The sequence below is a fragment of the Rhipicephalus microplus genome, chromosome 3, assembly GCF_043290135.1.
Source record: "Rhipicephalus microplus isolate Deutch F79 chromosome 3, USDA_Rmic, whole genome shotgun sequence".
Taxonomy (NCBI): Eukaryota; Metazoa; Arthropoda; class Arachnida; order Ixodida; family Ixodidae; genus Rhipicephalus; species Rhipicephalus microplus.
This window is the reverse complement of record NC_134702.1, coordinates 19,054,123-19,067,427: the sequence shown is the minus strand read 5'-3', so window position 1 is coordinate 19,067,427 and position 13,305 is coordinate 19,054,123. Positions and strand designations below refer to the sequence as shown.

The 13,305-nt window shown below is 45.3% G+C and overlaps 1 protein-coding gene across 2 annotated transcripts in view; it reads right to left on the bottom strand.

The window, feature by feature from the left end:
* Nucleotides 1-11,179: 11,179 nt before the first annotated feature.
* LOC119163580 (mitochondrial sodium/calcium exchanger protein-like) overlaps nucleotides 11,180-13,305 on the bottom strand; it is a 100,730-nt gene continuing 98,604 nt past the window's right edge. For both annotated transcript variants that reach the window (XM_075889009.1, XM_075889010.1), the window contains exons 15-16: nucleotides 13,179-13,243; nucleotides 11,180-12,811 (exon numbers count right to left, since the gene is read on the bottom strand). In XM_075889009.1, the coding sequence (XP_075745124.1) occupies nucleotides 12,632-12,811; nucleotides 13,179-13,243 (245 nt within the window). In that variant the 3' untranslated portion in view covers nucleotides 11,180-12,631. The remainder of the gene's footprint in view (nucleotides 12,812-13,178; nucleotides 13,244-13,305) is intronic.

The following is a 13,305-nucleotide window of genomic DNA, read 5'->3' as shown; positions in this document are numbered from 1 at the left end:
ACTTTCGCAAGAGACCTTACAGTTACCTACCTTTAATTGACTTAAAATACCACAATTATAAAAACTAAGGTAAGTTTATGTGCAGCAGAAACTAAAGCCTTCGCAATATTTTGTAACTGCACATTCAGACACAGAATTCACTGATGTTATCAATTTGAGACTTCGTCCCCTGCTTTTAAATAAAATTGGGACAAAGAAAGTAAAAAAAATTTCAACCAAAGGTCGCAGATACAGCTGAAGATGTAATAAAGCAGATCAACCTGTCATCACAGCATGGCCTGCACTCTAAAAGCATGTATAAATCGACTTTTAAATCTGCATCTACAAGTACAATTTACAAAAATGCAACACTCGCATCTGTTAGTTGTCATGCCGCAAACAGTTATTACAAGATGAAGACGGGAGCATAAATGGAGTTTTCAGAAGAAATATGTTTCTCTGGCAATCAATATAGTGTCGGTAGCCTCGTAAAGCTGGGGCTGCATGCAGATCACTTTAGACGAATAACTCTCCGGCCCACTTTTAGCCTAGTTTTAATACTAAAATTAAAATTGGACTTTACGTGTCGAGACCCATTTGGTCTCTTCTTCGGGAAGTTACTGGCCGGACTGTCCAGCTGGACAGTTACACCCTGAAGACTGAGCGTGCCTCGAAGTGTAGGGCCACTTCTTAATTTTAGTAATAAATACTATAGACTAAAAGTGGCTGGATAACTTATTTTATTTGTATAATTTTAACCCAGCCAGACAGATCTCGGTCAACTATGTTTACCTTTACATCACTTTGGAAATAAAAAGAAGAAAGCGTGACATTAAGCTCTTCCCAAATTTCGTCGTGTTTTGGTTCTCCCACTGGTGTTAATTATTCGAAAAATATTCGGAATTTTGAATATTTTTCAACATGTACTATTCCATTTGAGTACCGAATCGACTAGAGTGCTATTCGATTTGTTATTCAAAATTTTCGAGCATTCACACACCCCTAATATTCACACTATATCTTACTGTCATCGCCAAGAGGTATGGAGATGAGATGTCTTAGTTTATGACTTCTAAGCTTTTGATGAGTAGGCTTGTCATTTATAATCACAAAAGTGGATTGTTGATTCTCCAACGTTATGTACGATTATTGCGATAGCCTGAAGTTGTCTCTCATACTTTTTTTCAGTATGGTTAAAATACTGCCTGTCGGTTTTCAAGGCTGCTGAGAACACAGGAACCAAACACTACAGCGCGGCACGCAACCTGGAATTTTCAATTCTAAAAGCAAGCTTTAAAAACACTGCAATGCCATATTCTCAAATGACGGCGCCATATACCCAAATTTAAGCCCATTAGCTGATATGAACACTTTGGGGTGCATAGTTACAGCGACCGCCATAGGAGGCCGCTGTGAGACCGCGCCTATTAGAGTCACTGGAACAAAATTTTTTTTCCAGTGACTCTAATAGGCGCTAGAGTCACTGGCGTGGAAACCAAGCAATCTGCGTGGAAACCAAGTATTTTACTACAGAGTCACGCCAGGTCTTCGAAATACTTTGCAAGATGAGCCAAATGTTCGTGAAACACCAAAGCTGGTTTCAGTGTTGACTATCCAATTTCTCGCATATATTTAGCGCCACTTCATAATGTTTCATCTAATAAAAAATTACAACAGAGTCACCTTGCATAGCATTGATTCCCAAGTTGTGTGGGAACTGCCTCCTTTTTTTTTTTTTTTGCGGGCAGTAGCGGTTGGCAAAAATGTATGCCACGAAATGATCTTCATTTTGTATTACAAAACGCCAGTACTGTGAAAGCAAACGAGTAGTTCTTATACAATAAAGCATTATGTATACAACACTCCGAAAATGCAGGAAAATGATAGTTGGCCTCGCGCGGCTCGGACTCCTGCACGCTTCGCAGCGCTTGCGGAGCGCAAGGATTGAACGCAAATGCAGCCACTCGTACAGCAGCGCACCATGCGGACACCGCCTACAGTCATCAGACGGGGACATCTCCTAGCCAGCGCTCGTCACACTAGGCAGTATATTTCTAGACACTGCACCCGTCAACGTTACTAGAACCAGGTAACGTTGGCATCCGTAGGGACCATATACATTTACTCTAGCGCTTATGAGTTCGCTGAAGGTAGAGTGTACTAGAAGTGTGTACTGAAGGCACGGAGGAAGGAAAGGCTGAAGGTAAGACACGCGTTCGAAGAAGAGCTTAAGGTCATGACGCGTACGTGACGTAATTTTCTTTCCCTTGCCATCTCTCCCCGCTTAGCTTCCAGCGCGTTCGTCGGGACGAAACACGGAGTTCCTCCGTGGGACGAAAGAAGAGCGAAAGCAACTACAGCGTGTGACACATCTCTCCAACTTCGCTCGTACTTGAAGGATTCCTAATTGTTTTTCAGCGCTCGACTGGTGAGGCAATAAACTCTTTAGTGAAGCCAGTCAAGGGTTAATTATTAAAAAAAAAATGTTCCAGGGCTCCTTCAACTCCGATAAATGTTGGCATCACTTGAAAACACCGCCCACAATCGCAGGAAACTAGCTCGCCACAGTGGCGTAGAGTCACGTGAGCTCGCATTTCGGAGACCTTTTGAGCGCGCTTTTTGAAATGGTGCCTCGTGTGCTGGAAGGCGAAGAGACTCCTGTAGTATTTTTGTGAAAAGATGCGCGTGCTGGGATATCGGTAAACGATTATCGCACCAGGTGCCCTGTGCTACACACCGGGCCTGTGCCCACCCCCCACCTAGATCAAGGAAATGCTCAACCCCCCCCCCCCCCCCCCCGAAAAAATTTTCTGCATACGCCCCTATGTGTATACGATGGGCACACATTTCTCGCGTTGAGTCGCCACAAAAACGCTTGCGCATTTAAGAAATCAATGGAATCTGATCAGCGCGAAATTTAACCACCTCGGTCCCTAGGTACTCAATTGGGTACCGTTGTTTTAAAGGCGACAGATCATCGTAATTCGATATCCACATGTTCAAATTTGTCTTGGCACAATGAGAATGAGTTGCTTTCACGAATCTCTGAGAAGTGGCGCCATGTGTCTAGTCATATTCGCAAAACAAGCGAATGAAAATTATTGAGTACTGCACGAGCACTCGGTTGCGTTCTCGTGATAAGCGAAAGCTTTTTTTTTTTCGTTGTAGTCAGCACGACAACGTCTCTACAACATTTCTTTGACTGTGGGTGCCCAGTAGATAATATTGAAAGCCATTTCGGTCTAATATTTTTGTTGCACTCAGTCTTGGAGACTTCGAAAGATCAGGAGCACGCAAATGGGTACCATATCATTTTGAGATAACTGTTCAATTTTTCGGACTCAGAAATGTTCTGCATTTGTTTTTAAGGGCAGGGAGTCAGAAATATTACAGTTTTGCAAAAGCTTTTTTTATTGGTGTATTCTTGTGTCTGAGGAGGTTAAACGCACCATCTGGCGAAGGATGTGCTACGACTAGAGCTACTGCATAGGATCCCTTAAAATGAGCCGTACACGGCAAATATGCATTTAATGCTGGTGACCCCTCGCCGCTTGCGGACACACGTTCTCGAGTTCCTTGGTGCTTCCACCGAGGGCTTACGTACGCAATCCGCTTTGGGGCGCCGGAACTGAATTATCCAGTAACTCTAGAACTGAGAACTAAGGAAGCGTTGCATGAAGGAGCGGCCTATGATGAAAGCTTTGCACAGGAGGAGTAAGTTGCGAAAGGAAAGAGAGTACCGACGAGAATCGTCGACTTTATCTAATGCCTTCACAACACGAGATCTGACAAGCGCTTGACGTTACGACAGGGCGAGGTTTCGTTATGCTTTTATCCCAAGCAACAGCTCCACATCAGTGACGCAGGCTAGCACTGCTCGGATTACACGCAGAGTCATACCCAATTACAACGAGGGCGACGTCGTAGCTTAATTGTTAGAGCATCACACGCGTAATTTGAAGGTTGTTGGTTCGTTACCACCGAGGACAAAGCTGCGTTTTTTTTTCGACCAATTCAATAAATTTTTAGAGATTAATGTGCTTTATGATTTCATCGGCTTAACTGAATTCGCTATGTCACGTCTTAATTAGGAACAAGCCCCACAAACAATTGACTTTTATCTTTCATGCTGTTTTCCTTCACACGCATGTCGATTGATTGATTTGTGGGGTTTAACGTCCCAAAACCACCATATGATTATGAGAGACGCCGTAGTGGAGGGCTCCGGAAATTTTGACCACCTGGGGTTTTTTAACGTGCACCCAAATCTGAGTACACGGGCCTACATTTCCGCCTCCATCGGAAATGCAGCCGCCGCAGCCGGGAATCGAACCCGCGACCTGCGGGTCAGCAGCCGAGTACCTTATAGCCACTAGACCACCGCGGCGGGGCCACACGCATGTCGATATCGTTGCTTTAAATTAAGGCGCCCCAGAAACCATTTTTCTCGAAAATGAAAGTTATATCCTGAAATAGGTGGTGTACTACAGAGTGATTGAAAGTCCGCAAGTTGTACCCGCTTTATACAGAGTCTGTAGTTAACAGGGTAATTATGCACTTTCGTTATTGTCGCTGTACAGATCTGTTAACAGGTTACTCGAGTTTTTAAAGTTCCCAACAATTTCTCTAAAAATGTTTGGAATTCTAAATAAAGATGTGCTTGGTACAGTCATGAGACGTGACACTCTTCATTGAAGCTCAAGAAATCCCGTGAACATCGATACAATACTGGCCGAGAGCCTTTTTTTTTCTGTTTTCGTGTATTGAAATAGGAGTGCCCATGAAGCCCCGCCGTGGTGGTCTGGTGGCTAAGGTACTCGGCTGCTGACCCGCAGGTCACGGGTTCGAATCCCGGCTGCGGCGGCTGCATTTCCGATGGAGGCGGAAATGTTGTAGGCCCGTGTGCTCAAATTTGGGTGCACGTTAAAGAACCCCAGGTGGTCGAAATTTCCGGAGCCCTCCACTACGGCGTCTCTCACAATCATATGGTGGTTTTGGGACGTTAAACCCCACATATCAATCGAGTGCCCATGAGCTAAATAATATCTCTGATTTGCTTGCTTCGCTGCAATACAGCTCAAAAAGTAGTCAAAAAATTTCATGCTCTTATCACCCATGATAAGGCCCAACTTTTGTCTGACGTCACACTTAGCGTCGTGCACAGTAGCGCAACTATCGCGAGATGCGGCCAATCTTGCCGCCGGGGCACTTTCATGCAAAATGTGGAGAGGATGTGCACGTTCCAAAATAATCGAAATTCCCTCTCCACTATTCGTGACAAGAAATTGGCTTCTCAACAAAACAGACTGTGGGAAAACTCTTCGATTGTTTCTGGCACTTTTGGGATGAAAAAATAAGTACATAGCTCCATGGTACCAAGGTGTGACGTCAGACAAAAGTTGTCTCTTATCGCGGGTGATAAGCGCCTCAACATTTTCGCCTGCTTTTCGAGCTGTATTGTGGTCGCATCTAATTGATTGATTGATATGTGGGGTCTTACGTCCCAAAACCACCATATGATTATGAAAGACGCAGTAGTGGAGGCCTCCGGAAATTTCGACCACCGGGGGTTCTTTAACGTGCACCCAAATCTGAGCACACGGGTCTACGACATTTCCGCCTCCATCGGAAATGCAGCCGCCGCAGCCCGGATTCAATCCCGCGACCTACGGGTCAGCAGCCGAGTACCTTATAGCCACAAGACCACCGCAGCGGGGCAAACAGGCGCATCTAGAGAACTTTAGCTCAGACGATCGGTGTTTCTGGATTGATGAATCCCCTTGGCCTGTCATACCAAGCCATGAACCCTAAAGGTTACGGAGAAGTTTGCTTTAATGAAGGAACTGTGCTCGTTATCCTGTGCAGCCGTTACGACGAACAACTTCAGGTTAGGTTTGTCGTTTTACTGTATAGTACAGCACTCCGAGCGTGGGAAATCGGCAACACCAGGGGATTGTTTAGCGCGGGAATATGTACAAAATAGCGATTCTTATGGCTTTCTTTCTTGTTTAGGTGAACCAAAAAATGCACAGAGCAGCCAGTTCAGCTTGGATTTATTTATTTATTTATTTATTTATTTATTTATTTATGTCGGTTCATTGTACAAACAGAAAAGAAGGTTCTACGATCATTCACTTTGGGCTATACGTAACCGCTCCAGAACAACCTTCTATGAGCGACGGTTTCTCCCTTTAGACTGATAGACTACGCAGCCAAACGACAGGCCTAACCTGAATATCCTCAGCGTAGCGAATGGACGGATAATTAGCACAGTTCCTTCAATAAGGCAAAGCTTTCGGTGCCCTTTCCTTGGGGGATTATGGCCTGGTGAGGCATATCACCAGAGTGTTTACGAGGTGCCTCCTGACTGGAAGAGTACCAGCGTCTTGGAAGAATGCTAACATCATCTTAATACATAAGAAATCAGATGACAAGGACTTGAAGAATTACAGGCCGATCAGCTTGCTCTCAGTAGTATACAAGCTATTTACAAAGGTAATTGCTAACAGAGTAAAGAAAACATTAGAATTCAATCAACCAAAGAATCAAGCAGGATTGCGAACAGGCTACTCAACAATCGACCACATTCATACTATCAATCAGGTAATAGGGAAACGCTCAGAATATAACCAACCACTATACATAGCCTTCATAGATTACGAGAAGGCGTTTGATTGAGTAAAAATATCAGCTGTCATGCAGACACTGCGTAATAAGGGCGTCGATGAAGTATATATAAACATCCTGGAAGAGATCTACAGGGGATCAACTGCTACCATAAGGCTTCATAAAGAAAACAACAGAATACCAATCAAGAAGGGTGTAAGGCAGGTGGATACAATCTCCCCAATGCTATTTACCGCGTGCTTACAGGAGGTTTTCAGAAGCCTAGAATGGGAACACTTAGGGATAAGAGTTAATGGAGAGTACCTTAGTAACCTGCGCTTCGCCGATGACATTGCATTGCTGAGTAACTCAGGGGACGAATCGCAACTCATGATTACCGAGTTAGACGAGGAGAGCAGAAAGGTGGGTCTTAAAATTAATCTGCAGAAAACGAAAGTAATGTACAACAACCTCGGAAAAGAGCAGCGCTTTGAGATAGGTAATAGTGCACTTCAAGTTGTAAAATACTATGTCTACTTAGGGCAGGTAATAACCGCGGAGCCTAACCACGAGATTGAAGTAACTAGAAGAATAAGAACGGGGTGGAGCACCTTTGGCAACCCTCTCAAATCATGACAGGTAGATTGCCACTATCCCTCAAGAGGAAGGTATATAACAGCTGCATCTTGCCGGTACTTAGCTATGGAGCAGAAACATAGAGACTTACAAAGAGGTTCAGCTTAAATTGAGGACGACGCAGCGAGCAATGGAAAGAAAAATGGTGTAACCTTAATAGACAAGAAGAGAGCAGAGTGGATTGGGGAACAAACGGGGGTTAAGGATATCATAGTTGAAATAAAGACGAGGAAATGGACATGGGCCGGGCATGTAGCGCGTAGACAGGATAAGCACTGGTCATTAAGGGTAACTATTCCCAGAGAAGGCAAGCGGGTTAGGGGGCGACAGAAGGTTAGGTGGGCAGATGAGATTAAGAAGTTTGCGGGTATAAGTAGGCAGCAGCAAGCACAGGACCGAGTTGACTGGTGGAACATGGGCGAGGCCTTCGTCCTGCATTGGACGTAGTCAGGCAGCAGCAGCAGCTGCTGCTGGTGCTGCTGCTGCTGATGATGATGACGACGATGATAATGATGATGATTATGATGATGATACATATCAGGCGGGGGCACCAATCCAGGAACGGCGATCATTCGAGCTAAAAGTTCTCCTGGTGCGTTTGCTTCCCCACACTACAGCTCGAAAAGCAGTCGAAAATGTTGAGGCGCTTATCACCCACGATAAGAGACAACTTTTGCCTGACGTCACTCTTTTGGTAGACGGAGCTACTGGCTGTTTTTCGTCCCAAAAGTGTCAGAAACGACAAAAAAACATTTTCCTCGTAGTCTGTGTTGTTGGGAAGCCAACTTGTCACGAATAATGGAGAGGGTATCCGATTATTTTGGAACAAAAACTCCTTTTCACATATTTTGCTTAACAACGTCGTCGCGCCCGCACCTCGTGATAGTTACTCGTGCTGTAAGCGACACTAGCTAGGTGTGACGCCAGACAAAAGTTGGGCCTCATCACAGGTGATAAGGGCGTGCACTTTTTCGACTACTTTTTAAGACTTAGTGAGGTGAATCAAACGCATTATTATTACCATAAACATCTGGATAAAAAAGAACTTTAAGCTCCTGCGACTCTTATTAGGACATACCGTCAGCTGTGGCTGCGCCTGGCTTAGCGTTTAATTCACATACCGATTAATACTACACCTCCCTTTACTCTATGAACATTGTTCAGTGGTCTAACCAAGAAACTTGTTTGTTCGTCTTTCTGTAACGCATAACACGGTGTGCTTCGTAAAACTATATAGAATATAACTAAGGCGCGAAAGAATATACGACGGAGAGCTTCGAACCTTCAACCATTCGCTCGGTGGCTCAGTACGCTATCCGATAGGCCAAAGAGACACGCTAGCAGGCACGTATAAAACATGAAAAGCGACGGCGGCGTCCATCTGAAGAGCTCGTCAGCGCATGACAGGGAGTTAATCAGAGACAGAGACATCTACCATAAGGTACCAAATAATATATCTAAAAATTGGGGGACCTTAAAGCTTCGTCCTTAAGGGTTGAAAATGATAGCGACATCCTGTTCCTAATGCGTACGTTAAACACTTAGGGCATGAAACCTTTTCGAACTTACTAAGCACCTACTACGTGTCCTTAAGGGAACAGGCGCAATAACGTGTGTGCCTTTTGTAGTGAATGACCGACCTTAAGCCACGAATATGTTATGATAATCACATGTTCTGACGCACGCTGACAATGGGCGCTTGTAGCACGCATTATTACTGCAACATTTCATGTTGCGTTGTGAAGCATGCATACAGGACGCATGTGTCCGTAAAGCACGACAGCTACTTTCACTGCATTTTCAACCAGAGGAAGTTCTTTTAACTGCGTTCCCCATCAGACGCGTGTCCGTGTTGCAGAACATCCGTTTTCCACGCAAGCGACCCGGGTACGATCCCCACTCACACCTATAATACCCTGGTTCGGCCTCCGTCCTGATCACAAGTTTTACATCATTTTATTTTACCTGCAGCGTTCTCGATTTTTTGGTCACGCACACGATGCTGATTTCTTTGCTCACAACCAATGACACCGACGCCGAAGCCGGAATTTCTGCGAAACGAGCTCTTTAATGCTGTCGCGTTAAAGCTAAAAGATCTGGCCACGACCTTCCGAACACCGGGCTGGAACGAACCTTCGTGGCGATTCGTTCTTTTCTGAAACTGTACCTGATCGAGTAGGATCGTCTGCCTTATGACAACGTGTGCTGTACAAATAAGGACCCGTTTTTGTTGCTTTTATTGTAACCTTCATTTTATACACCCTTGGGGAAGTGACGGTACCGCTGAATAAAGTAGAAAAAATAAGGGGCTTTAGTGCCGGAGCCCGGAGTGACCTGAAACGTAAGCCCTTTTGTTTCTTTGCGTTCTCCATGTATGTGGCTAGGGGCACCAAGAAAAACAAGACTGTGCGCAGAATAAATCCACTCAATACAAGAGGGAATTGATTGTCAAGACAATGAATAAAAATAATTGATCGACTTCATTGAAAGGAGGAGGAGGTTGAGGAATATACTTTATATTTAACGGGAGTTGGAACGGAATTGGGATCCGAAGGGCGGCAACTCATGCAGGCTAGCCCGCAAGCCTGGTCTGTACATGAATGTTCGCTCTCCCGTGCCTCTGATGAGACAGCTGGCTGCAAGGGCTCAACGATTGTGAGCATCTGGCACCTTTACGGCACCTGGCGGAGCAGCCATCAAGCGCATAATTTTTTCAACGTAGCCTCCGAGATTCGCTCCGGCAGCACGCGAAAAACAAAGTTAACCAAAGGAATACATCAAAGTACGCGATCTTATACGTGAGGCCTAAAGGTCTGACCACGCGTACGCAGTGCAGCGCGTTGAAGCGTGGCTCGTAGGCGTGGCGCCACGACGTCTCCTTTCAGAGAGGGAGAGAGAGGCTGCGCGAAACGTTGCAGCACGTGACTTGTAGAAGCGGCGCCGCATCTCTTTCTAGAGAGAGAGAGAGTGCAACTTCTCGCACTCTCCATGGAGAGAGGTCACGGCGCCGCGTGTACAAGACACGCGTCGACGTGCTGCAAGGCATAAATGCGGTCAGGCGTTCAATCAGTAATTAGAGCACCTCCAGAAATTTTTTTTCGCCCTCTTCGAGAAATTGCACCGGTGCCATTTGACGAGGATCTAATTTGTTTATTGAAACTAAACCACGAGCGCGAACCTTCTACGAGTGAACACGCGATATATGATTTACGCTGTCACACGGACGGCGCCGCCTTTTCGGAGCGGTGCAGAGAAGCCCTACACCAGCCGAGGTCTCCGCGATCAGCTCCAGTTCATCTCATGGCGCCATTATGGCTTTACGTCACTGTGACGCCATAACAATGGCACAGTTTCGTGCGATATGGAACGTGACGGTGACGTCATATGATGACGCCCACAAGTGGTCATTTATTGAATCACTCGTGTTGATTCCGCCGGTGTGGGACGCCGGTTCATTTTCGAGTTCGATGAGACATATAAAGCTTTCGCCTAAACACTGAAAAAAAAAAAGTTTCTTAAGGTGCAACAATTCTGAAACTATACTTATATATAGCTCACCTGTGACGTCATGCTCGCAGCTTCATAACATACTGGTTCACGAATACGGCAACCTTGATGACGTAAAGGTAACATAATCACATCGCGTTCAACTTCTTTTGTTATGATAACGATGCGGCCAGAATACGATTGGCCTCTGAGCGTCAATAACAGGAGAACTTGAAAAAGATGTTATGATAACATCAGCAAGCGACGTCACAAACCTTTCACGTACCATGAGGTTTATCAACTTAGCGGCCTTAGTGACGTCAGTTCTAACCATCTATGCAGACAGGTTTCACTTTCGTGTTATCAACAATACCTTTGAAAGAGCGATCAACCACCCTTTTTATCTGATAAGAGCAAATCAAAGGGTTCGGAGTTGTTCCGACAAAGTCTTTTGTAGCGAGTCACGTGATGCTTGAAGCTTTCTTTTTTCTTTTATTAGACACACTGATAATTTCACGTACGCTAATTTGACACTGATTATCAGAGGAAAACCTCACTATAAATTTTGAATGTTCACATGTACAGATGTTCTCTCACCACGACATTGTAGGAAGACATACACCGCACACGAACCACATCACTAAGTGCTTTTCTACATCAAGCGCGCACACTTAAAAGACTGGTTTAATAACACAGCACATTTCTATTTCCGCGACACATCATGGAGCTGCTATCACAAGTCAAATCTAGGTTTCACCAAACTCTATTCGGGACTCTTACCACTTCTCAAAGTCCCACGTCATAGGTGCAATAAATAAACGAATGAAAATGCGCAACATGCAGAATATCAACTCGAGCTTTTTTGTATTTTTGCTGTTCTAACACGTACTACAACAAAACGTACACTTTGTAAAGAGCTTTTTCTTTCTTTCTTTGTCTGTAAAGACAACACGAAATCATCGGTAAGTATCGGTGCATCACTGTGTCAAGCAGATTATCACGACCCACAGTGTCTATCCGGAGCAGCTGCCTTATTTTATACCGAAGCGATTTGGACGTTGCAGGATATTCACTGGCTGATAATATCACCACCACATTTAAGGCCTTTATCAATACTTGCATTACGTCAACAGTCAACTTGGAGGCGCACACATCATCCATGACTATGTACGTCTGACTAGGTCTTCACACTGAGCTAGATGACTAAGCCAAGATCGGCGACCACTCATAAAACCGTCTCGGGCAACAGACACGAGAGACACCGTCCTTCATACGTTGTGTCACTGGAGAAGTTGCGTGATTTGTCAACACTAAATTAACAACAGGCGCTTGCCCTGCGGTTCGCAGAGTTGAGGCACTTTCGACGTACAAGTCCGACTAGCGTCACGGCACACGTTATCATAGTTTTCCACGCATACAATAAAAGAAGAGGTCAAACAATAGAGTGGTATCAGTTCGTGGTGAAAGGTCAGTCTGGTACTCCCGATGCGCTTAAGATGACCCGTGGCAAGAAAACGACGCATTGCGGTATGCGAAGTTCTGCGCCCGCGTCGTATGTGTATACCACCAATTCATGCGGCACTTCCTAAAACCGCGAAGACGGGCGTGCGGTAGGGTGGTTGGCAAGCGAATGGTCACAAATGCAGCGTTCCCGGTACCTGGCTCGTACGCTCGCTCGAAGTTGTCACACAGGCGGTCACACTGGGTAGCAGACGCTTCGTTGTACGTTTCACCGAAGCTTCGTCCCTCGTAACTTCATTCTCGCGGGGGAAAGTTTCGTACGTCACTGTTCTAGCTGCCGGGAAGGCGCCCCTCGCTTTGGACAGGGCGAAACGCTTCAGCTCTTGTGGGGCTCCAGGTCAAAGGAAAGCCACGACGCAGTCAACGTCTTGAACTCGACGTTTTCTCTTTAGGTGAGGGCACTTTAGATCACTTTGGCTTCGATGAGTATGGCGGCGATGGTGTAGAGTACGTAGAGGAGCACGAGCAGGGCGCCGAAAGCCCGTTTGACGTGAAAGCGCATTATGATCATCGCGACGAGCGTCGAGACGAGAGTGGTGGTGATGGTTCCGTAGAGGATGCCGATCATGGTTGTCCATTTCAGCTGCGTGGGAGACAAAGAGGTTGTTAGAGGATACAGGTTAAAGAGATGTACAGAAATTTTTTAACAAAAACTGAAGCCATGTCGTTTGTGCCCGAATTTCGTACGCTGAAAAACTGATTTTCTATCTGTAATTCGAGTAATCAACTTCTACTCACTAGATAAAGAATAAATGAGGTTTTAAAAGAGTGCGAGCACTGTTGCGAAACCTCGCTTTCGCCTATCAACTTCATGCTAAACTTACTGAAAGCGGTTGGAGTTGCTTTTTAATGATCCTTTAATGTAGCTATACTGCACACTTTTTTTGTTATATAGGCTACGGCACTTCCTTACTGCAAATTGTACTAGTAAAAAGAACATTGATACTTACGCTCATAACGCCCCCGCTCTGGGCAAGCTTTAACGTATAGGGAATCCCGAAGCCGAGTAGCAGATCTGGATTGCAGCAGGTCAAGGTTACAACACACGTGGGTCACAGGTCGTACCGATAGGTGCAC